Source organism: Mytilus californianus, unplaced genomic scaffold (assembly GCF_021869535.1).
Source record: "Mytilus californianus isolate M0D057914Y unplaced genomic scaffold, xbMytCali1.0.p SCAF_8, whole genome shotgun sequence".
Lineage (NCBI taxonomy): Eukaryota > Metazoa > Mollusca > Bivalvia > Mytilida > Mytilidae > Mytilus > Mytilus californianus.
In genome coordinates, this window is record NW_026262734.1 from 30,932,126 (window position 1) to 30,959,335 (window position 27,210).

The 27,210-nt window shown below is 31.9% G+C and overlaps 2 protein-coding genes across 3 annotated transcripts in view; one reads left to right on the top strand and one right to left on the bottom strand.

The window, feature by feature from the left end:
- Window positions 1–378: 378 nt before the first annotated feature.
- On the bottom strand, window positions 379–27,193 carry LOC127712250 (ultra-long-chain fatty acid omega-hydroxylase-like). Of its 2 annotated transcripts, none has more exons than XM_052218576.1 (12): window positions 26,928–27,193; window positions 23,198–23,345; window positions 22,536–22,708; window positions 19,432–19,556; window positions 18,700–18,762; window positions 17,648–17,771; window positions 16,483–16,618; window positions 15,522–15,651; window positions 14,952–15,147; window positions 12,321–12,403; window positions 5,249–5,314; window positions 379–2,072 (listed from the first exon to the last, which is right to left on the bottom strand). In XM_052218576.1, exons 1-12 carry the CDS (start codon window positions 27,090–27,092, stop codon window positions 1,973–1,975), a joined length of 1,509 nt encoding a protein of 502 aa, XP_052074536.1. In that variant the 5' UTR covers window positions 27,093–27,193; the 3' UTR covers window positions 379–1,972. The 2 variants fall into 2 exon arrangements, with proteins under 2 accessions (XP_052074536.1, XP_052074535.1); XM_052218575.1 differs by lacking the exon at window positions 23,198–23,345 and adding an exon at window positions 23,017–23,164 and having other exon boundaries at window positions 26,928–27,184.
- Window positions 26,793–27,210, top strand: part of LOC127712249 (leucine-zipper-like transcriptional regulator 1) — a 37,243-nt gene continuing 36,825 nt past the window's right edge. Inside the window, exon 1 of the mRNA XM_052218571.1 lies at window positions 26,793–26,844. The gene's annotated coding sequence lies outside the window, so the exon portion shown is untranslated. The remainder of the gene's footprint in view (window positions 26,845–27,210) is intronic.

Sequence of the window (27,210 nt, forward strand, 5' to 3'; positions counted from 1 at the left end):
ATAATTAACTCATGCGCTACGCGCATTCGTGAATTAATGTGTTGTTCGGTTACTCGTTGAATATTTTTCTCTATTTGAATTCTTCTATTAGTTATTCTATAAATCTTCCAGATTGTGGATGTAATATTTGCCAGTGGAAGTTAAGAAACTATCAATAAATCGTTCAGTACAGATGATTTTAATATTTTATAAGAGAGGTTCAGAATCAAATCTTGCTACAGTCAATTCAAAAATTAGAAATGGCTGTAGATCAACCAATATATGATTAAGTTTGACATTAAGTTGTCACAATTTTTTTCAACTTGTTTACTCATAAAAATAAACTTGACTGCCACAAAATTGTGGAATGTTGCACTGAATTAAACAAACAAACAAACAAACAAACAAATGTAAATTTATTTCATATATTAATCAAACAATTTCCTCTGCATACCTGTAGCATTAATTTAAAACAATAAAGTGTACATACATATGTAGTAATCAAGGTTAAATTTTGAAGTTAACTTGCTTTAAACATATCTATGGTACAAAAATTTCTAAAGAATTTGGTACAAAATTTATAAGATTTCAAACCACATGACAAAATATATATTTATCAAAATAATAAGCTTTATCTCATATTCATATTACAGTTTAGATGAATGTATTACGAGTGGGATACCCTTATACCATAGTACATCAATTATGAAACAGCATATGGTAATTTGTGTTTTCAGACATTTTTTTTTTGGGGGGGGGGGGGGGTAGTGCTAACTGGAAACCTTTTAAAGCGCATTTCAGATTAATTCTATAAAAAGACCCCTTACCATGGATATGTTGTATAGAGGAGAAATTTCCAGAGGTAGTTCTCATAACAGTAAGAAAATCAATAAAAAAAAATCAATATACTAATGAATCCATGAAATTTGGAACAGTTGCATTTGCCCATTCATGCTGTTTATGGAGGCTGCCATGTTGTAAAGCATACAACTTCCTGCTAATTTGTATTTATCTGATTACAAAAAGTATCACAAAAATAATAAGGAACTTCATCCAGCACAGGTAGCACTTGCCTCATATTATAAAAATAAAATCTAAAATATCAATTTGGATATTATTTGATTATATTATAATATTATCCAAAATAAACAAAACCTTTTTTTTAATTGAAAACAGAATAATATTTAAATAATAATGCAACAAAAATATAGACATTTTAATTATTGACAAAATGTGCATATACATTCACATCGTACAAATGTATTTATTCCCCATTGTATAAAACTTGTGCATAGGTTACCTTATTCTAGTGACCATTCATGTGTATATTAGTTTTTTTATCGTTGGTCGGAAATGGACCTGTAACTAATGTTAAATTAACAAAATTCAAAAGTGGGAATACTAGTTTCTTTGTTTATCAAACTACACTTCATAATCATTGCTCAGTTGTCAGTGCAGCTAACCCAATCTCCCACCCATAAATATTTGTATGGTGAATATATATTTTTGTTTTCATTTATTTGTATACTGACTGTTTCTGTTTTGTATTTGTAGATTTTTCAACATGGCAGCGGCCAGTGCAGATGTCATGTGACAGACTTTTCTTGTTTAATAAATCTAATAAAGTTTGCTGCACACCTGGCGAGCTGATCCCATAATGGTATGGTGTTTTTGTTTTTTACTACTAGCTTAAGTGTTGTGGTTTAAGGATTTAATACTTTATGTTCTGTTGAGGAATGAATGAGAACATAAAAAATATTAATTTCTCTTCTCACAATCACACATGATTCCACTTCTCATCAAAACAATAATAAAATAAAAAACATATTATGGCTTATTAATTAAATTATTGATAAAAAACACAATTAACAGTATAAAAATATAGTCATTAAACACTTTCATCAATTCAATTATGTTAGAGTTGATGATGCAACCTCTTTAAAAAGGAGGTAGGAAGTTGTTCAATGACATTAATATTTGATTTGAATGGTAATTATCTTCTAAATGCCTTCATCTTTATACCAGTCTGTGACCTCATAACCAATGTTTCATATTTCTCCACCTTGTGAGTAGGGTCTAATTTCAATGAGTATCTGCAAGTATAAAACATACATTTCTTCTGAAAATACTAAAAATGAAATAATCAAGATATTCATCATATAAATGGCAATGTGATTGTTTAAAAAAGACTAGGATTTCTGTAAACTTCAGATTTTCTTGGCAATTTTTTAAAATTTGTGAGGGGGAACCCTGTGTCTCACCTGAGATTTCTGCTGTCTGAGTGTAAAAGTGTAATGTGGACATAAAATGTGAGTCAATTTATCAGTAAGATACAGAATTCAAACTTTTTCTTTCGATGCTATTTCTTGGTCTTGAAGATTAGCTTCTGTCCAAGTTTACATAACAATCCATGAAGGTTTACAAATTTATCATGTAAAAATTTAATCCCAGATTGTGTGTAAATTTTAATTGTAAAAAACAAAGTCCATCTATCAGAAAAATACTAAAAATAACAAAAATATATTTTCAAAGGTTTGCTTCAGACATTATCTCTAAATCATTAAAAAGCTTCTGCCAAAGTTTCATACTAAACTCTATGAAGGTTTGACAAAGTAATTGATGTGTAACAAATTTTAACCCCAAACTGTATCTACTTGTTAACTGTAAAAACAGTAAGTCCATTTATCAGTAAATAGCGGAAAAATGAAAATTAATATTTTTTAAAAATTGATCTGGCTACTGTATTTTGGTCATAAACAAGCTTCTGTCCCAATTTCATAAAATTCCATGAAGGTTTGACAAAGTCATTGATGACTGAAAAACTTTAACCTCAGACTAAATCTGAATGTTAACTGTACAAACACTCAGTCCATTTATCACTAAAATACGGAAAAATGAAAATAAATAATTTCAAAATTTTGCACTGGATACTGTATTATGGTCATAAACAGCTTCTGTCCAAATTTCATAAAATTCCATGAAGGTTTGACAAAGTTATTGATTACTGAAAAACTTTAACCTCAGACTAAATCTAAATGTTAACTGTAAAAAAACTATTAAAGTCCCTTTATCACTAAAATATGGAAAAAATGAAAATAAATTTTCTAAATTTTGCTCTGGATACTCTATTGTGGTCATAAACAAGCTTCTGTCCAGATTTCATAAAATTCCATGTAGGGTTGACAAAGTTATTGATGTCTAAAAAAAACTTTAACACCAGACTGAACCTAAGTGTTGATGATGTCGACGACGGAATCTAGGATCGCTTTGGCTCAGCCTATATCTCGCTTTCGTGAAATAAATTTCCCAGGCTCCACAAAAATAGATTCAAATGGCTAGGTTTCACAGAATGTTTCTTAAACAATGGAGAATGATCTATACTGAACATTTAAATATTTGAAAAATGACTAAGTTCCCAAAATTCCTCAAACAATCCCATATAGCAGGTGCACAACTTTGACATATGTGCAATCTTCCTGTGAAGTTTCAGAGATCTAGGTGAAAACTGTAGGAGTTGATTATACAAACCTTGTACCCTATTTTATGATTTTTTTCTGAAAAATTACTAAGTTCCCAAGTCTGCAAAATGAGAAAAAAGTCCTAAAATAATCTGGTAATAGCAGGTGTACAACTTCCTGTGAAGTTTCAGGGATCTGGGCTGGAAACTGTCGTAGGAGTTGAGTACACAAACTACGTACCCACTTTTCCCTGAACGCCCTGCCATCTGCCCAATATCATCATACTATAAACTTCGCCCAACCTGGACCAAAATCATATAGTACATTTTGGTAGGAGATCTTTTTTCAGACTTATCAGGTACTGGTTATAGTCTTATAATGGTCCAATTCAGAATCTGTGTCACATTTTGGGACATTTTAATTTGTCTAGGCATCATATGTATGCTGAGACCACAATGAAATTTATAATTGACAAGGACAAAAGTAGAATTTCTGAATACCGTTACGGTATGTCCATTGGTTTACATATTGAACTTTTCAACTAAACATAATTAGAACGGTGAAAATATTTCTACTAGTAAACAATTTTTTTATCTTGGTAGACCACGATAAATGACTGGAATTGGGAGAGCCAATGTTTAAACCTGATGAGTACATTAAAATGGATTTTTTTAATTAACCAGTATATTACAATAAAAACCGATTTTCTTAAAAAAGGTTGGTTATATTAACAATTGTTCAGAGATTTCTAACAGCAATTTTAACTGTTGAAAAAACTCTCTCTTCTATGTAAAATATGTTAATTGCACAAGTCAGAAAAATTATTCCTGTAAATAACATAAAAATTCTCCAATAAATTTCAATCTATTCTTATTCATAAGCAATTATAGAGAATATTTGGTATTTTTCATGATAAAACAATGTTAACAATGATTCCTGCAAAAAAACATAAAAATTCTTCAAATAAAATTCAATTTATTTTTATTCATAAGCAATTATGGTGTATATTTAGTATTTTTCATGATAAATCACTGAGATACTACAATGGTATAAGGTGGTCCAGTACAGTGTTAAGATGTCATCTTGTAACGAGTGTTATGGTATGGTAAAGCCATGAAGGCACATTAATATGAACATTACAATAAGTGGACACTTCTTGCAGGCCAGCAGATGAGAATAAATCTAAGTTGTTGGTACTTGTAATGTGAAAAGGGGAGATAATCAAACATTTATCACGTTCATTTCAAGATAACGTTGTTGTATGTCATTCTTTACGATATATTTATTCAAATTATCTATCATCAGTAGTTAAATATTTCTAAAATTAATAATCGGTTGAGTAATAGTGGTACTCTTTTTTAATTTGAAGCACATCGTTCTAGTTTTATCACTAACAAATCGTTGCTATCTCCAAAACAACTTAGTATTTTCCAATTAAAGGGGCAGGATTTTTCAAGTTTGAACATCTGTATATCATATATTTCTACTTTATGACCTTATAAATTATAAAAATGTGCATGATTTATGCTCAGATATCGTCAGATTTAACCATAAGAATTCAACGTAATGTTCTCAAAATTTGTAAACAATTTTTTTAACACGTTTTTTTCTCTCAGTTATTTGGCTAGGTTTATTAGTGCATTTAGTTGAACACCTGAAATGTTTCAATAAGAATTATTTTCCTCCTGTACATTTATGATAATTTTAACAAGATTGCATGTGTCTCTATCTATATCCTCATAGTTTTTTTATAAATTATTTTTTTTAAAAAGCATCTTAAATGTTAAGACCAAAACATATTGAGGACTAACCTTCTAAATATTTTGGCAAGCACTGTTTTCATCTCATGTAGAGCAAACTGTTGTCCAATACAGTTTCTGAAAAATATCAAGAAAAAAATCAAGCAATAATCATCTGTTAAAAAATGAAAACTTTTATGAACTCAGTGTTCCTCAATTTGTACAACAAGATTGAACGCATTGTCGTGTAAGCATTCCCACACTCCTAATTCATAGTATTTAAAAACAGGCAGTATGTGTCTGACAGATCTGAAAACACACACATGCTACTTTTAATTTTTATTGTATTGGCAAACAGGAAGTAGGTAACTGACAGATCCCAAAAGGGTTCACATGTTGCAATTTCTTCACTGTCAGGTTGCTGACTAATTATGAAGTTTCTAAGAAAAGTGTGACAAAAATATTTGTTGGACAGATGGACAGACAGACAGACAGATGATTGCAATAAAGCCCCAACTCCTAGAGAGGGGTATAATTTACTTTAAAGTGGTTTATTTTCTTGACCTCAAAGGTCAAATCTGTAAAAGAGGTTTCATTTTGTCATTATCCTGTCCCTGACTCTTAGCTTTCTTAACGATACAGTTTATGAAAGGGAATAGTAATCCCAAAATTAGCAAAATAAAGCCTCACAAAAATTTCACACTTTGTAGTAGCTCTCTCTCTGATATCTACATCTTATCTCTATAAGTTTTGTATTCTCTATAAGTTTTGTATTCTCTGTAAGTTTTGTATAAATAGCAGTCATTTATAAACACATATCAAGATCACTTTTAAATTTACAATGGGATGAAATGCTCTACAGTTTAGACCTCATAGCACAGATGATAAACCAACCATTTGATGATTTATTGATTGACTGATTATTGGTGTTTAATGCCACTTCCAAAACTCACAACCTCAGTGTTGACAGGCTAGTGATACTGTTACAGTGTAGATGAACCATTTAGACCACTGGGGCACCTAGGCCCAACCATTTGAAGAAAATAAAACAAGAGTGCACACGCTGAAATGTCTCGCTGCTTTACTGACCATTGATTTTCTGTTGATAGTCCTAAATATAAAATTTTACTACAAGTATCACATAAACTTAACATGATCCAAGAAAATGAGGTCAAAGTCAGATAAACCAAGTCAGATATACATGTACACCTTACAATCATTCCATGCACTGAATATAGTTGAACCATTGCTTATAGTATACAAGAAACAGACCAAACCATGAAAACTTTATATTGACCAATGAACCATGAAAATGAGGTTGAGGTCAGATGAACCCTGCCAGACAGACATATACACCTTACAATCATTCCATACACCAAATGCAGTTGACCTATTGCTTATAGTTTAAGAAAAACAGACCAAAACACAAAAACTTAACACTGAGCAATGAACCATGAAATTGAGGTGAAGGTCAAATAAAACCTGCAAGACTGACATGTACATCGTAAAATATATCCATACGCCAAATATAGTTGACCTATTGCATAAAGTATAAGAAAAACAGACCAAAACACAAAAACTTGTCAAGGTCAAGAACTGTCTGACAGGCATGAGGACCTTGCAATGTACACACATACCAAATATAGTTATCCTATTACTCATAATAAGAGAGAAATTAACATTACAAAAAATCTGCACTTTTTTCAAGTAGTCACTGAACCATGAAAATTAGGTCAAAGACAATGGACATATGACAGACAGAAACTTCATAACATAAGGTACCTATATACATAGTATGAAGCATCCAGGTCTTCTACCTTCTGAAATATTAAGCTTTTAAGTTGTCAGTTAATGCCACTGCCGCCGGATCACTATCCCTATGTCTCGCTTTCTGCAACTTCTGCTGGACAATAAAAGCACGAATCCACAAAACATGGATGCCAAAAACCACCAAGGCCTCTGTCAGGGCAAATAGGTAAATCTCAGAAAGTGCTTGACTATTTTCTATCAAGGGTTGCAACTTAATAACTTCAAGATTTAGCCATATAATTTTCAAGTGGTCAGAAGGATCATTTGAAGTGAATATTACTATCTAAGATGTATGCTTATATGATTTGCACAGCACAGATCATTGTAATGCAAAAATTCTGTGCTTTGAAAAAGTTTTCATTTTAGTTTTTGAAAGTGTTTCACAGCGCATTCTATTGAAAAAATTCTTTGCACCACAAAAAAAATCGTCTCTGATAGTCTTCAGATATAAATCCAAAACTCGGGCTTATTTTTTTGGTAACATAATTGTCCCATGTGGGACTTAAGATTTAAGAAGCAAAAGCTGTACAAGGAATACAATTTAAATCATTTGTAGTTCTATGGTTGGTTTCTAAAAATGAAAGATGTGCAGTTCAAATAAGTTCAAGCATTTGTAGGTTTTGAGTTTGTTTCACTAAATACAGACCTTTAACCTGAGACAAGTAGTCTTAAAACTATACAAAGACCGTATATTCTCTGACTTTTCATTTACACTGAAGGACTTACAATTTTTACAATATTCATACACCACCCAGAGTAAAATGTACATTTCCTGATAAACTTAAATATTTAAAGACCATTTTCATTTGAAGTCAATCTTAAAATGTTCTCCAAATGATGTTATTAATTACTTCAGCTGTAGGAGAGGGTAACCCAAAAATCCTTGAAGCCACCATAAAATGATTTATGGATTAATACATAATAAATTTGTGGGTTAATAAGTTGTAACTGGTGTTAAAAAGTTATATAAAACACATTTATATGCCATACTTCAAACTCATTTTTAACTTTTGATGAGCATAGGTGTAAAAAATAACAAATATTTCTTGTAGAAAACACACTTTGTTCAAGAATAGTAGAAAATAAAAGAATTAAATCCAAGCATGCCATATGTTTTAAAGTATTAAAATTGTTAAGATATGTTAGTTATAAAATTTAAGTAGTTTAAACAACTGGTAACTAATTTGTCTAATTTTATTACCTAAAAGCAATTCCAACTTAATTATCTGGTAAAAAGTTATAATCTGTCAGGTGTATGGTCTATTAAAAGGTTAAAAAAGTATAGATTTTGCTTAAGCTGAAAACAAATACAACATACTGTAAATTCAGAAATTATTGAGAGTTTTTTTTTATTGCAATTAATGCGACTGGGTCAGAACTCACATTTTAATATCTGATACATATATCTGAATACAGATTTTCCTGAAATTGCAATAATTATTGGCCAATTTTCGTCCATTCTTCTAAACTCGCACTAATAAATGCCCACAATTATTTCTGAATTTACAGTATTGTATAATAATATTGCTGCTTACAAATACACACATACATGTATATAATGAAAGTCATGTCAAATTTTCTGTTCAATATCTATTATCTGAGGGGGACCTCAATGGCCATACTTTGTCGTTCAATATCTATTATCTGAGGGGGACCTCAATGGCCATACTTTGTCGTTCAATATCTATTATCTGAGGGGGACCTCGATGGCCGTACTTTGTCATTCAATATCTATTATCTGAGGGGGACCTCGATGGCCGTACTTTGTCATTCAATATCTATTATCTGTGGGGACCTCAATGGCCATACTTTGTCGTTCAATATCTATTATCTGAGGGGACCTCAATGGCCGTACTTTGTCCTTCAATATCTATTATCTGTGGGGACCTCAATGGCCGTACTTTGTCGTTCAATATCTATTATCTGAGGGGGACCTCAATGGCTGTACTTTGTCATCAATATCTATTATCTGAGGGGGACCTGGATGGCCTTACTTTGTCGTTCAATATCTATTATCTGAGGGGGACCTGGATGGCTGTACTTTGTCATTCAATATCTATTATCTGAGGGGGACCTCGATGGCCATACTTTGTCATTCAATATCTATTATCTGAGGGGGACCTCGATGGCCGTACTTTGTCGTTCAATATCTATTATCTGAGGGGGACCTCAATGGCTGTACTTTTTCATCACAATCTATTATCTGAGGGGGACCTGGATGGCCGTACTTTGTCATTCAATATCTATTATCTGAGTGGGACCTCAATAGCCTACTTTGTCGTTCAATATCTATTATCTGAGGGGACCTCAATGGCCGTACTTTGTCATTCAATATCTATTATCTGAAGGGGACCTCGATGGCCGTACTTTGCCATTCAATATCTATTATCTGAGGGGACCTCAATGGTCGTTCTTTGTTGTTCAATATCTATTATCTGAGGGGGACCTCAATGGCCCAGTGGTATAAGAAGTTCATCTAAAGTGATCACTACCCTGTCAACTCTAAAGTTGTTAGTTCAAACCCGTTTGCAGCCAAGTGTATCCTACTAGAATTTTAATTGACAAGGATTGACAGTTTTTCTTTCAAAGTTTGGAGGAACGATGGCTTCTTCCACCAATAAAAACAGGCCACCATGATAAAACCAAGGTAACTGAAACTGGTATTAAACACTAACAAACAATCTATTACTGAAATCCAACTTATATTTGGTGATACTTTATTTCACATTTAGCCCTTTCTAGCCCACTATTTAATTACACCATTTTAAAATTTACTTGATATAGTTAAATAAGGAAAGATCTAAGTTTAACATAATCATGACAATTCATATTGGCATTATTTTTCTACTTGCAGAAATAAATAGCTCACGAAAATTATTTTTTTATAGTATCTGTACCTGTCTGTACCAGTAGATAAGTTCAATGAAACTCTTAAAAGAATCTTTGGTATGTACCTAACAGAAAAGTAAATCTCTTATCTTTAATTGCATTGCTAACCTCTCCTTTATATATTAATATCATTTTTATTACGATGTTGTTGACAAAAATGCTAAACATCATAGATATGTGGGAGTATATAAATTACAGCATCCTACATGTATACCTCAAACAAGTAACTTTACAAAACCTTTTATAGATATGAAGGAAAAGCTGATATAGAGTATGCATATAACAATGAGACAACAATATAATGACGATAAAAGATAAAAGAACATCGTTTGAATGTCCCTGGACTTTTACATATTTTATCTGTCCAAGGGCAATAACTAGAAAAAATTGTTTGGTTCTTTTAAACTTTTATTAAATATCTTACAAGATATGTAGACATGAGATCGCTAGCAAAGTTATTTTCCATATCATTTTTATATCCAAGGGACTTAACTATTGTAAAAATAGTTGGTTGACACTCTTCAAAGACCTTGCTGATATTAGCCTTTGATATAAATTTCATCAAAATTCAACAAGTAATGTACGCGAAAGAGTGCTTACAATGCAATGTTCAACAGAAGTAACATTAATGAGACCATAGACTCCAACTTATTTGGTAATCATTATTCAATTTTACAGTCACAAAACAATAACCATACAGCACCCACTCGTTAACCTTGCAATGGTAAATAACTTCTTTTAAACATGAAATAAAAAGGTATGATAATAGCCAATATCTGGTCCCTGAAATTGCAAATATATTAAAATTCTTCAAGCCTTTCAAACTTATTTAATTTCATTGATAAATGAGTAGCATTTCAGTGCAGAATGTCACTTGTGACATCATTATAATGTTGCGTGTGGAAATAAACACAGGAGCCTGCAAATCAGTGGCTGTTGTTGATTGCTGTCTGCCATATTTGTTTTTGAATTATTGTGTCTAGCAAAAACCAAGCCATTGGTTTTCCCTCTTTTAAATTGTTTCCCAATTTTACATACTGGCCCTTTTATTGCATGCTATATGAGGGGCGTAAAGAGGGGGTATCTGCACGGAAGAACGCGAAATAAAATTGTCATTTCACGATGAACGAACAATTAAAAATGTCTTGCACGTTGATCTTCTTACCGATTTCACGAAACACGGAGAATAACGAACCTTTTTCACGACTGCACGTGAAATAAAAATGGCAAGACACGTTGCACGAAAATAACCCTTTACGACCCTCCTATTAATATGGTTCTTGCTCATAGTTGTTTACATCCTCGTCCTTCGGCCTCTGGTGGATATATGTCTCATAGCCTATAATACCACATCTCCTTATTTTTATATATTTAACTCATAGTTTTAGACAATATTCAGTATGATCCAAGACCCTACCTAGATTTATAATAAGCATTTGGTTTTCAAATTAAAGGGGCCACAAATTTGGCCTTATCATCACCTTCTCATTTGTAAAAAAAAAATCTCAGTACACCAATGTCAATGTTTTAGCATGGCCATGACCTATTAACACTTGTACATGCAAGTGCAAACATCTGGTTGCATATATCTAATGCTGTTAAAAACAATAATAAAATAACTAAATTATTTTAATGTATCCTAAATACATGTACACTGGAAGGTGTTTGAATCTTAGATTTATTTCCATTTAAGATTAAATCACTGTAAATTCAGAAATATTTGCAAATATTTTAAAAATTACACCATGATAGGTCTCACGAAATTATAAACTCTCATTTTTTTCTTTTTGATAGTTTCATTTGAAAGGGGTCTTAATTTGGAAAGGGGTCTTACTTTGATAATTATATCTGTGGAGTTTTATAAATTTCTCAATTTCTTTGGCCAAACCTGTATGTGGGGTTATATTTTGGTGCCTGAGTGATTCAGGTCTTTTATATCTGAATTTCCTTAATTATAAAGATCATTTAAAGCTAGAGGATATGTTTTGTGATTTTCTATTAATCTCATAAATAAGCAAAAACAAACCCATCGTGAAAACTTCCAACATTACAGAAGATTGCACACCACTTCATTACTATCCATACCCCTTATAAATCCTTCTCCTATTTTATACCTTTAACACTGCATGCTTATGGATCAGCTTGACATATAGAATTAACAGAATATTGATCACTGTAGATGAATTACTGTGATTTCATTATTATTATTCGTGGGATACACATGTTCTTGGATTTTATTGGTTTGGTGAAGCATGAATTTAAAAGTTCAATGAAGAACAGATTTTTAATAAGCTTTATGCAGACTATGACAAACCACGAAATCAAATATCCCTCAATATACATTTTTTGTCAATCCTCAAAAATAAATGCATCTACATTACTTCTACCACTTGACCAACAAGGCCCCCTTTTTTGTAAATTTTGAAAATAAATTTACAAATTTTACCTTGGACCTGCTGAGAATGGTACAAAAGCATATGCATCTCTCTTCTCTACATTTTCTGGAGAAAATCTTTCTGGTATATAGTCCTGAAAAAAATTGTACAAATTTTTTGGTGAAATGGACAACCTTTAAATGGTGACAGATAAAAAAAATCATTTTACTTAGTATCATGTAAATATCTTGACAGTTTACATTAGATTTCCATTTTATCACCATCCAACTCAGTACAAAAGTGATTAACTACAAGAGCAAATGTGACTAAGAAAATATCATCTTTATTTTTACAAATAAAATATCTTTTTATTTTTACAAATAAAATATCTTTTTATTTTTACAAATAAAATATCTTTTTTACAAAGAAAATATCTTTTTATTTTTACAAAGAAAATATCTTTTTATTAATACATGTATTGGTTAACCATTTGGACTGTTTTCAATTTGAATTTGACTCACAACTGTTACAAATGAAGAGAACATATATCAGACTGCAACTCGGTCCAATGTAAAAACAGTGTGATAGCATGATCAATAAATGTAGGAACACAGATGTTCTAAGGGAGGTAACTTATTATTAATTTATTCTATTAATATTTAAATTCTAAATCCAATCTATGTTTTATGCATATTAAATTTTTCAAATAAATGAACAGAACCAATAAATATATATTACTATGTCAATTTAAAAAATTGAATATTCATATAATATTTTTAAACAACAAATATTAAAATATTGGCTCAGTTTTTTTTTTACCATTTTCCCTTCCTTATACATGTGTTATAACAATTATAATCTATATCTTGCTAGAAAAAAAACCAAAGCATTGTATGACAACTTGTTCAATTATAAACTATCAATGAAGATTATTTTTCCTACTTGTACAGAACATATTTAAAAAAGCCAAGATGAATATATTTTAGATGAATTACCAGCCAGTTAATACTATATGTTAAAAGCAAATTAAAATGTACAATTCATAAAAAAAAATAAAAAATATAGAACACCTTTTTAATGGTTGTCACAGTCTCTCTAAGTTTTTTGTCATTGTACAATTTGGTTTACAGTTGCCTCTGAAGCATTCACAGCTGGTCTAAACTGGCTGTGAGTTTGCCATGTGGTGTGTCAATCATTGAAGAGTGAAAGCCCTATGAATGTTTAATTCCATGAAAACATGTGTTATTAGATTGTTGTCTCATTAATGTTTATACCACATAATCTTTGTTTCATATACAATATGCTAATCAAACCTTAATTGATGACTATAAACTGAGACTACTGGTAATACATCATGTATTGGTCCTAGCAATAAATAAGGAGATGTGGTATGATTTCCAATGAGATAACTATCCACCACAGACCAAATGATGAAGATGTAAACAACTTTGGGCACTATACTGCCTTTAACAATGAGTATTGCCAATACCATAAAGTGAGATATAATAGGACATCACATGACAAAATCCTACTAATGTATGACTTATCTTCTGTATATGTACAAGTGCCAACCAAAACCTACCATTGAATTTGTCCAGACAAGTGGATTATGATGACACTTATATAACATGATACTGATTTTTGTCCCAGCACTAACCTTCCTAACCAAAACCTACCATTGAATTTGTCCAGACAAGTGGATTATGATGACAGTAATATAACATGATACTGATTTGTGTCCCAGCAGGAACCTTCCTAACCAAAACCTACCATTGAATTTGTCCAGACAAGTGGATTATGATGACAGTAATATAACATGATACTGATTTGTGTCCCAGCAGGAACCTTCCTAACCAAAACCTACCATTGAATTTGTCCAGACAAGTGGATTATGATAACAGTTATATAACATGATACTGATTTGTGTCCAAGCAGGAACCTTCCTAACCAGAACCTACCACAGAATTTGTCCAGATGAGTGGATTATGATGACAGTTATATAACATTCAACTAATTTGTGTCCCAGCAGGAACCTTCCTAACCAGAACCTACCATAGAATTTGGACACACGAGTGGATTATGATGATGATGGATGGCTGCTTAAAATCCAGCGGCAAATTAATATGCATATTCAGGATGACAACATGTTAATGTAATATGAATATTTACCCTGCTTTGTACTAGACCGACAAGCTGAGCCTGATTTTTAGTGTGCTAGTTCACAGGGTAACAGTCCACAGAAAGACATGTCACCTTACCTGGACACATTATTCTCACGTTGAGCCGACCAGTCTTTGCTCTTACTCCTTAATGCCTTGTGCTTAGCAGAGAAGCAGCAAATACCAATTTTAAAGACTTAGGTTTGACCTGGCTGGGGTTCGAAGCCATGACCTCCAACACTTGAGGTGAACACGCTACCACGAGACCATGAGGCAGTTGAGTGGATTATTATGACAGTTATATAACATAATACTGATTTTTGTTCCAGCAGGAACCTTCCTAACCAGAATTTACCATAGAATTTGGCCAGACGAGTGGATTATGATGACAGTTATATAACATTAAACTAATTTGTGTCCAAGCAGGAACCTTCCTAACCAGAACCTACCATAGAATTTGGCCAGACGAGTGGATTATGATGACAGTTATATAACATAATACTGATTTGTGTCCCTGCAGGAACCTTCTTAACCAGAACCTACCATAGAATTTGGCCAGACGAGTGGATTATGATGACAGTTATATAACATAATACTGATTTGTGTCCCTGCAGGTGCTTCATGTCCATCTAACTCCATTGGCTCTGTTAGTTCTCTCTGGATAAAGGGTACAGGGGTGTGCAACCTCATTGCCTCCTTTAAACACATAGTAGTGTACTGCAGCTTTGGTAAGTCATCCCTGAAATTAAATTGTGGTGAATTTGCTAACACTTGTCATTTTTGCCATTTATGAAACAATTTTCAAAATGACTAAAATTGTTCTTATAAATTTCTTCACTTATATTTTGAAATAGCAAAAAAAAAAAAAAAAAAAAAAATCTACAACTTACCTGGCAATATGTTTATGACAAGTTTTAGAACGTAAGCTTATTTATGTGCACAATGACGGGCATAAGTTGCCATTAACAAAATTCATAATTCATTCCAGCATTGGAGTTTTTGATACTTTTTATTCTTATAATCAAACTAATAATCCAGATGAAAATATCACAAATTAATTAATGTTATATATTGATTTTCAGTGATTAGCAGGAAATACACATTTTAACTAACCAGAGAATTTCATCTGTATCCCTTCCCTGTAGAACCTCATCTACTTCAGCCTGTAATTTCTTCTGAATCTCTGGATGTTCAGCCAGGGAATACAAGGCCCAGGACAGGGCACTAGCTGTTGTATCATGTCCTATTTCAAAGAATGATACATGATCATACATACTGTTTAGAGATATAAATAGATTCATATGGGTTAAGGTAATTTTCAAATAAAAAAAATGAGGCTTGCTGAGTGATCCTTAATATTTGATATTTGAAATTAAACTGTCTACTCAGCAGAAAATAGTATGTTGCAGACTTTGTGTTGGAACAATCTATTTCTCATGGCAATCAGTCTTTGACCTTCTCATTGTTGCACTTCTCTGTGGAGAAGCAGCAAATACAAATTTTACTGTCTTTGGTATGACAAAGCCAGGATTAAAAACATTTCCTCCAACATAGCATGTTTCCATGAGTTCAAAGAGATGGTTAATAGCAAAATATCTCTTCCTATTGAGCATACAAAGTAAATATCATTAAAAATATACTGTGGATAAGCTATTATTCGTTATGATTCATAATTTTCATGACTTAGTGGGTACAGGTGAACTACTAATTTGAATTTTCAAAAAATGACAAACTTTCTATAATTTTATATGCAGACTCTGCCAAAACCACAAAATCAAATATCCACGAAAATGCAAGTTTTCCTCAATCCAACAAAATTGGTATCTAAGAAAATAAATGAAACCACAGTAAGTGGTGAAAAAAATTATTATCAGTTTTGTCCATTGAAATGCTGGTTGAATAAAAAATATTACAAAAAGTCCTGATTATTCATGAAATATTTGCCACTGGAAGTATAGCACACATCAATCAAATCTATAAAGCAAAAGTTTTACTGATTACATTAAATAAAAGATGACATGAACAATACAGTTACTAGATACTTCTATGTTTTATGTTATATTTGAAATAATACCTTCAAACAGAAATGTATCAGCTTCATTTCTGATTTCTAAATCTGTTAATCCTTGATTATTTTCATCTCTAGCTGATAAAAGTATGTCCAAAAAATCTAAGCTCTTCTTCTGAGAATAACCTTTAGCTTCTTTTTTCTGTTAAAAAAAGATACTAATTTCATTACTATGTATTTTTGTTTGTTGGGTGTTTACTGCCACTTTCATAAATCTTGGCTATTTCATATCAGCCAGTTTTTATCGCCAAGGAAGTTCAGAGATACCAGACAAAACCACTGATGACCTTCAGCGGGAAAATGACTTTCCTTGTTAATTAAGATCGAAAAACAAATGGCAAAGAGCAGGGTTCAAGCTTACATCCTCATAGTTGACAGACTTATGATTATTGTAGATGAAATACTTAGATCACTGGACCATTGAGTCCGACAATCTCTAGAAATTGCTATTCATGAACAAGTATCAACAACAAGCAAATGGCAAATAAATTTTATTGCATTGTGAATATTTATCCACTTTGTTAACATATAACAATCTGTAATCCTTAGCAAACACAATTGTCACACCGGGTATCCGGATCGAAATCCACGGAGGAATCCGAATACCAAGGAGCAATTACACGAGACCACCACAAAACAGTGGGTAAGTAAAATCTGAATCTGATTCCCATGGAGCATAAATCCTTTGTTGGAATATGATTTAGATTTAACTTACAAATTGCACTATTAAAACATAGTGTAATTGTTCCTCAGTATTTGGATCTCTCAAGGGATTTTGGATCAGGATACCAGTAGTAATTGTAATTACTCAAAGTGTAGTTAGTTATTTTTCTGGCAAAAATGAGGTCAGTACCAGAGCGAACAAAATTTTTAGATTTGTTAAGTATTGTCTATGAATCTTTATTTAGTTCCAGATATTTAATATAATGAATAATTTCTAATCTTGAATGAAAATAGCAAAATAATATTTCTTTTTTAGTTAAAAAATTTCTTTCCACAGTAGATAATTAAGTCATACATAAGTCTTTCTTCGGCAGTACTCACAACAGATCAGAAGATCAGAAACAGTAAACTAACTTTCAAAAACAAAATTGTTTTTTAGTAAATTTTATTGTAGTTATAAACCATGTTTTTAAGACATACTTGCTGTTTATAGGAATAAAATACATACTATAGCTTTTCTCCTTTTTGATATTATATCCTCTGCCACTTTATGTACAAAGTCACAATGTTTCTTAAACTTTCTACCATCTGGGGTCAACAGATATATAAGGTCATTGTGAAGCCATGGTTTCCTGCAAAAAGGTTTATAGAATATAAATTATTCATCACCTATACCTAGCTTGTCATCCAGACTAGGCTGCCTATAAGGAAAAGGTTCACGTTAGATCAAATATGGCCTTGAATTCAAAATTTATTATAAAATATCAAAATGACTATAAATTCAGGTTACAAAATTTATTGAATTTATTTCAAAGTCTTACTACTAGATTAGACAAATCTCTTCATAAGAGTACATTCTAGATGTCAAAGTCAGCACATTTTGGATATATTGTCAAAATATGATGATTTTGAGCATTTTTCTGACCTAAAAGATTGAAGAAAACCTTCGCTGCAACCTAGGAGCCAAAATGTTCTGTAATCAAAAGATGTCAATGAAAATATTGAGACCCTAAAAACACAAAATATCTGGATCACACCTGACAGCCAGAGTAAATTATGCTGAAAACTGGTTAGAATTATTGAAAAATTGACCAAAACAGATGTTGCAAGACAAAAAAAATGCATACTTTAGGGGTCATTACTTCGTCATTTATAATGTGATGTGTAAAAGCATTATATTGTATTAATAGTAATATCACAACTATTTCTATTCTATGTGAAATTTGTAGAATTTTGGGATTATTAAGAAAACATCAAAATCTTAAGGCAAATTTGAACCATTCTTGAACTTACTCCTTTATCAGTTTGACTTCAACAAAAATCATAATGAGTTATTCATCAACAATCAATCTCCAATATTTTAAATTGTCATGGAAAACCTGAAAATTTTGGGAATATGAATATATAGTTCTAGCAATACTCCAGTAGTTCAGTATGGGTTCGCGTTCCTGTTGGTTGTTCACTGGATACAAAATAGAAATAAATCCACAAAGGATGATTGAGGTAAAGTATGGTCCATATTTAGATGTGAGAAACAAGAAATATTATAAAAGTACTCACAGAAATCTTTCTGTGACCAGTTCTACAAGTTCATGTACAGCTACAACGTAAGGATCGTGTTCCCTAAAATGTACCAAGTGTAAAAATAACAACATTGTAATTGATAATAAAAGTAAAAATAACAACAGTAAAATGATGGTGGATAAAATTTGTGAACTAATTCAACAGAAACAATCAAAGATCTGCCATTTAAAACCAATTCTCCAAATAACGAAAAAACAAATATGACATACGACAACTACTGATGAGGTTTCTAACTTGAGACAAAATGTGGCTGGATAAAAATATTTTTTGGAGATCTCAAAACTCGGATGACTTCTCTTCTATTTAATATCAATCAGTAGATTAATAAAACATACATAAAAGAACATCCAAAAAAGACAGTACAGGAATAACTCTTAACTAAGTTTGTTTTATATTTTAACACTGAAACATATTTCCAAATTTCATTGCTCATTAATACCTTGTTTGAATTTAGCTCAAGTCATGTTTTCAATATAAAAATCTCAAATAAACTGATTGCTGGCATAAATCATTTCTTAAAGAAAATTCAATATTCATTATTCATATACTCAGTAATCCTTAGATATGCAGCCAACACCGACCACAAATCTTGTTGGCATATTCTGTTGACTTCATAAATCTGATCGATAAAGGAACCTCTTAGGGGGCAACAGCTCTGAGACTTTTTATCTAACTAAGAGGTACATACAATAGCCTATGATAACTTACCCTGTGGTTTGACAATCAATTTCATAAGCAAAAGCTGACTGAAGCATGGTATCTAATGTAAACATACTAATGTTAGAAAACACCTCAAATATCTCACCAGTTTCGGCATACTTCTCAAGTTTAGTCTGAAATATAAAAATAATTAAAGAACCTTTAGTAAACATCCTCACATACCCCACACCCCCATATAAATGGGAAGAGCTCACAGGGACATGATTACATAACTTTATCTGATTGCTTTAAGTGTGATTCTTTCTATGTTGTGATTTTAGAAAGTAATATTGTCTAACCCAAATCCTTTTTTAAGACCAAATGACATCAAAATCAACAGGGATTTTCTTCTTATTATGTGTTACCATATATCCAAGTAAGGTTGCAATTTCATATGTATGTGATTTAGCATCCTGAAACAATTCTGCACAATTTCAGTCTATTTTTAGTAACTTTGACCTTGACCATTGAATTATGACCTCAACGTTAATAGTGATCAGTCGTTTATTGCTGTTTTTTAAATTTGTTTTTCGTTTAATGATTTTAAATAGCACCCTGAAACAATTCTGCACAATGTTCAGTCTAATTTTAGTAACTTTGACCTTGACCATTGAATGATCACCTCAACATTAATAGTAGTCTGTAGTTCATTGCTGTTTTTCAAATTTGTTTTTCGTTTATTGTTTTTGTAATTTGTTCTTGTGTTGTGCCGTTACATGAATATCCCAGGTTTGGGGAGGGTTGGAGCCTTCAAATATGTTTAACCCCGCCACATTCTATATGTGCCTGCCCCAAGTTAGGATCCTGTAGTTCAGTGGTTGTCGTTTGTTCATGTCTGTCATTTTTGTTTTTGGTAAATTGTTTTGTTATAAATTATGCAATCAGTTTTCTCAATTGAATTGTTTCATATTTTTCATTGTAAGGCCTTTTATAGCCGACTATCAGTATGGGTTTTTCTCAATGTTGAAGGCCGTATGATTACATACAGTTGTTTACATCATTTTCACTTGAACTTTGGTGGATAGTTGTCTCAATAGCAATCATACCACATTTCCCTTCTTTTTATATTTATTTATTGAATTTATGTTGACAACAAACTTTTCAATAATCCCGACCAAACCTAATAAAAATGCATGGCAAAATGTATGAATATAACAAATTCGCTTACAGCAAAGTTTCTGACATTATGAATCATTTCTCAATTCATATGCACTTTTTATAATGACAGAAAGTTATTGCAAAGTGTAATAGGCCACAGGTAAGATATTTTATTAACAATCTGACAAGTTCTAATCGACATAAAATCTAATTAGAGGAGGTCAGATGTTTTTATAGCAATTAAGTAATATAAACTTGTCCTTTTATTAACTATTTTATCTAAAATATTTGAAACGGCAATCAGGGCAGACTAGATCAAATCGGGGTCACAATGGAGGATTCAATTAAAGTTTACAGTGAAGTTATTGCGACTGCATCCAAGTCAGCTGATGCACTCGTTGAAAATATTTTAAACAAGGATTCTGACACCGATGATTCGGAAATAGACGAAAAAAACCAACCGAGGAAAAAAATGATGGACTATTCGGGTTAGAGTACTTGAAACACATGACGACATTGGTGAAAACCTATTTTCGGCACTCACTGAAATAGAAAAAATATTTTCAAGAAAGCAAAAGCAATCTGACATCATCACCTTTTTTCTGAGGTCGTAAATATAATATTATTTGTTTGTCTATCATGTCTATGTACAAATAAATTTATTGATTCATTGGCCAAACTGCCTTGTCTAATTCCCAATGTTCTCTTACAATGAAAATCAATATAAGGAATTACATTTATAGCAAAGTTATATTACTGGTCCCCAGAAATTCGTTATAACCAAGTTTTACTGTAGTAGGCATATTCTAAATGGACTTATGAGTTTTAAACTACTGTCGCCTTTTAGTAAAGTAGCAATTTCCGTTTGGTAACTTTTACCAATTACTTATGTATGGCATAGATCTCAAAGCAGAGCTGAGATAATTAAAGCATTTCATTTTTGCTATGTTGGTACAGGGACTGACATTAACTTTTATACCAACTTGTCCCATCGGACAAGTGACTATGAATTTTACTTGTCCCAATGGAAATATCACTTGTCAAAATTTTGGCAACTCATAACTGACAGTTTTTAGTACCTATTGATTTGCAGTGTCTTTTATGGTCACACAACATTGCAATAAAGTATACTTATTGTGTTGCTATTGTTGGAGCTCCATCTGTTAAATTCGCCTATTTTTTTAGTTTTGTACAGACTCAGTATATAAAGGGTACAATTTGTGAACTGAAAATTGAAGGTCAGAGAGGTGAAAATTTAAATAACACTGTACAGTAGCGTATCAAACTAAATAATATAGATGAGTTTTTCAGATAGAGCTCAGACAGAGTGAATCTGATATAATAACAAGTTCTATATTACTATATTGTTATCTTAACAGTCTGCTAATGTCTGTGAGTGAGTGTATTACCTTATGTTCAGTTAGTTGGGACATCGTCAGCGTCTGTGCCAAACTCAAAAATGATGCGGCGTTCGATAAAAATCATATTCATGTACTATCATACACTAAAATTGGTACATTGGTATGGTACTAGTAAATTTCTCTTTCAAATCAATCTTTTAACATATTTTTATCTTAATTTTTATAGAGTTTAATTTTGGACAAGTTTTTCATTCAATAAAATTGAATTTAATTGTTTGCCCCTTTAATTTCTATTAAGAACCACTTCCAAGAAACAGCGAGAATAGAGACTTCTGATTGGTCCGATAAAAATACTGCGCTCTTTGATTGGTTGATATTTAAAACTCTTAATTTAGATGATGGAAAATACACGAAATGCCGAATTTGCACCAGATGTATAAAGGTTGAATAAACGACATCAACAATTGTCCCTGTGGTATATTTCAAAATTTACCAGACTTGCAGTTATTAAATATAATTACTATCTAATTTGACATATAATTCCGTTAGAGCTAGATCATAATTAGAGATTTTTGGTTGATATTGTATTAGCATTTTATCTGCACATATTTTCACATATCTGATAAAAATATTCAAATCTAATATTACAAATACCAGCAAAATATCTGATGTCTTGTTCATTATTAATTGGTAAGATTTGAGAACATCAAAGTGGAAAGCTGGAGTTAGCAGACGACGATTCCTCTTCCATTTACCTCCATTAGCTACCAATAATCCTGTCCCAATCCATGGCTCTATCAGGCGGTAAGCATTACGGGACTTTGGCTCTGTAAACAGAAATGTAACCTATACTAAGTATTTTTCTTCTTAATAAGTCGGTAATTTGAAAGATCGAAAATATTAAAGTTGATTATTGTTATCCAGTGGCAAATATTACATGCATGTTCAAGCTGAGAACAAATAAACACAATAAATAAGTATTGCGATCCAACACTTTCTGGTGGATGTTGTTGTCTTCTTATAGTTTGTAATAAACACAATAGATAGGTTCTAAAAGGTGTGGGTAGACAGGAATAAAAGGCTAGAAAATTGGATAGCCACTGGGAATTTATTCACAATAAGGATTCAAACATACCTGATGATTTCAAGACAATTTTGGTTGTTTCTGGATGGTAAACAAAGAGCATTGGCAAAAAGGGTCCTAACCAACCACGAGACACTTTTGGAAATAATCCAGTCTGTTCTCTCTGGAACTTGAGTCCTTCATCATTTATACCTGGGAACTATAAATAAACAGTAAATTTAGTCATATTTACCTGAGGACTTTAAAACTAATTTTGTTGTATCAGGATGATATACACAAATGAGTGGAATAAAAGGTCCAAGCCAAAATCTAGATGCCCATGGAAATTCTGCCACCCATTCTCGAGCCCATTGCAAACCTGCCTCGTTTGGACCTGGATACTAAAATATTGAAATTATGCTCAATAGAATATATATATACTAAATATTTGTAAGGCATAGTTGCAATCAAATAATCATTCATGCATATATTCAGTTGAATATGGGACAATTAACTTTAAACTAAAAATTTGGACTAACATTGGAATAGAAAAAAAAAATAACTTGAGAATGATTTTAACATGTTCATCAGATTTTAGCAATTGTAATCATTTATATTGTAAGTTTGTTTTTCATTGACAAATGATTGATGGGTTTAAAGTCCAGTGAAAAATATTTCATGCTTATTTGGATGAGAACATGTTGATAAGATATGAGCCCTGCTTTGTGCTAGGCCGACGCGATGAGCTTGATTATTATCATGCTAGTTTACAAGGTAACAGATGGCAGGAAGACATGTCACCCTACCCGGTCATAATACTGAATCAGGTCTGACCGTGCCATGGATCGAACCATAATCTCACATAGGAACACAAATATAATGCATTTTGAAGGTTGGCGCCTGTTAATTATAGAATAACTAATCGAAGAATTCAAATAGAGAAAAATATTCAACGAGTGACCGAACAACACATTAATTCACGAATGCGCATAGCGCATGAGTTAATTGTCAGTGTTGTTCGGTCACGAGTTGAATATTTTTCGATATTTGAATTCTTTGATTAGTTATTCTTTTTATTACATTGGCAAAGGGCTTTTTTTAAAGAAATTAATGTAGAAAATGTAAGGAACTATATCTTTTTTCTACGCATTCACAATTTGTTTTGATCCGACGTTATCGACGTCTTGACAACGCCTATTGTTGTATGACGTCAGAGAGTGAAATAACCACGTTTATTTCACATGTGAAATTATCGGTTTTTATTTGACTGGGAAATCAATGTAATTCATTGCTACCAATGTAATAAAACGTTTTATTTTTATACACCTGTCCTAAATCAGGAGCCTGTTGTTCAGTGGTTGTCGTTTGTTGGTGTGGTTCATAAGTGTTTCTCTCTTCTCGTTTTTTTATATAGATTAGACCATTGGTTTTCCTGTTTGAATTGTTTTACACTAGTCATTTTGGGGCCCTTTATAGCTTGCTGTTCGGTGTGAGCCAAGGCTCTGTGTTGAAGGCCTTACTTTGACCTATAATTGTTTACTTTTTACACATTGTGACTTGGATGGATAGTTGTCTCATTGGCACTCATACCACATCTTCTTATTTATATCCTATAGGGTATACCAATATTTGGATTGAAGTATTTTCAGGGTATACATTTTAGTACATGTACCGTTAGCGTTGGTCTGTTCAACGATCAAATTTACCTGTAAATTGAAAAATGAAGATGTTGGAAAGTGGGTTTACATTTATGTAAATTGCTGTTTTAGAAAATCATCTGTCAGTTTAAGACAGATATTTGATTATCTCCTAACCTTTTGTCAATCTATTCTTATGAATAAGTCGGAAGCTAATAAAAACTTCATTTTGTAGGCAATCTACACTATAACTTCAGTTTCAATCCTCTCCTTTAGAATAAAGCTTTTTATTCAAAAAATTATTTTTATGGAAAACATGCTTTTGTTTACATGTTTCATTTTTATTACCTATTAAAGCAATAATTTCGTAAACTTGGAAGAGTGCTTTTGTTGTCATGTTTGTTGTTAATTCTTATTGATTGTTTCAGATCAATTTTCAAACATTGTTCTTTGTCCTCGTAAACATAGGGGGGCTGATATAAACTCAATGAAACGTCACTTTTGTTTCTTCACCAAATATTGTTTTAGCATGGGAGGTACATGTTTTAATTTTATCTCCATTCATATGTTTTTATGTGTTATGAATGAGAATGTATTATGTATTGACTATTGTTGTCATTATATCCCATCAGGGGCCCTTCATTGGAAAATAAAGAACTTTGAACTTTTGAATATTTTCATCATTTCTGAACACAGGAATACTTGTAGATTGCATAAAATATTAGTCAATTGGGCGGGTCAAATTACATAAGCAAATAGATGATATGCATGATACAACAAAATGTATAGCTAGGTTCCAAATTATCCTTCCTATTGTAAAAATGCTTGGGATTAGTACGATGCAGTCCGGTAAATCCGCCCACATAAGGCTTTGACCGTATGTATTTCTCCTTAATTATATACAAGTTGTATCAAATTTAACATAAATCGATTCACGGACAAATCAATTTTGAGTAGTTTATCTCATTTCCCAAAAAATATCTGAAATAAATTTTCAAATCAACAAAACAAGTGGGTCATCTGTTTTTATCGGAAATGTGTTTGTCTGGTAAATCCGCCCATGGGCAGTAAATATGTATGGAGGGCCAGTTGATCACATATTTATGAAAGGAAAAGATGATCTATTAATAGACCACTTATAAAGGGATTCCAGACAATCGAAAAAAAATAAATTTCAAGGCAGAAACGAGTTTTGTAAGCAATAATAGATTATCATTAGCTTTAGGAACTGAATTACGATGCAGTCCGGTAAATCCGCCCTCATAAGGCTTTGGTTGTATTTATTTCTCCTTAATTATATACAAATTGTATCAATTTTATTATAAATCGATTCACTGACAAATCAACTTTGAGAAGTTCATCTCATTTCCCAAAAAATATCTGAAATAAATTTTAAAATCAACAAAACAAGTGGGTCATCCATGTTTTTATCGGAAATGTGTTTGTCCGGTAAATCCACCCATGTGCAGTAAATATGTATGGAGGGCCAGTTTATCACATATTTATGAAAAGAAAAAATGATCTATTTATTAATAGACCACTTATAAAGAGATTCCAGATAATCAAAAAAAAAAAAAAAATTTCAAGTCAGGCCATGGAAAAATGAGTTGGTTTCCCCTATCAAATGAATATTATCAAGGACCGGCAGGCAGGAAAAACTTTTTAATTTATGTTATTTTTTTGTGAAAAAGCAGTTTTACAAAGCAGAGAATGTTGTTGCTAACCCGACAGTAAATTCTTGTTTTACATTCTATCTTGTGGTATAAGCTATATAAACAAAGGAATGATAATTGAGCATAATGTTGACACACTTTTAAATGATTATCAGACAATTTTAAATAAAAGTATCATTGAAAATTGTCAAAAGAAACCAGAGCAACACTTTTGTTTCCTCTGCCCCCAAAAAAAAAAAAAAATAAAAAAAAAAAAAAAAAAGGATTGACCCGGAGTGTAAAAACTGACCCGGCAGGGTTAGGGGAAACCAACAATCATTTTTGCATGGCCTCAAAAATAAGTTTTGTAAGCAATAATATGATTATTGTTAGCTTTAGGAACTGTATTATATATATATCACTAGATATTTTCATACTCAAGGATTTTTCTTTAACATTTGACATGCAGAAATGATAAGTACAGTTCCTATGAATAATATAGCAGACGAAATCTTCACGGAAGTGACAATTACGGAAGTAAATGGGAATGGGCAGATTTACCGGACGGACAGAATTACCGGACACTACTGTATAAATCAATGTAGATATAGGTAACTGATAAGAAAAATCATTGCTCATAATGGCAACTTTTATATGATATGTCAAGTTTTTCGCTCCATCATAAGGTACAAACTTCTTTGAGATTTCCCCAAATCAAATGAGCCGGTCTTCCTGGAAAACTTTCTATCATTTTGTTTCTTTTTGATGTCCACAAAAACCATTCTGAAAACTTAGTAGCCAAGAAGTATATAGAAAACAAAATGACAGATGACACTATCAACGTCAAAACTATAGCCATTTTGACTGTCAATGAGTTTTGGTCATCAATCCATTTCTAATCTGCTATCAACAGAGATCAAAAAGTAAACAAACAGCACATGAGTGCTCTCGGAAGAGCTCAGAAACGAGGGGTTCCG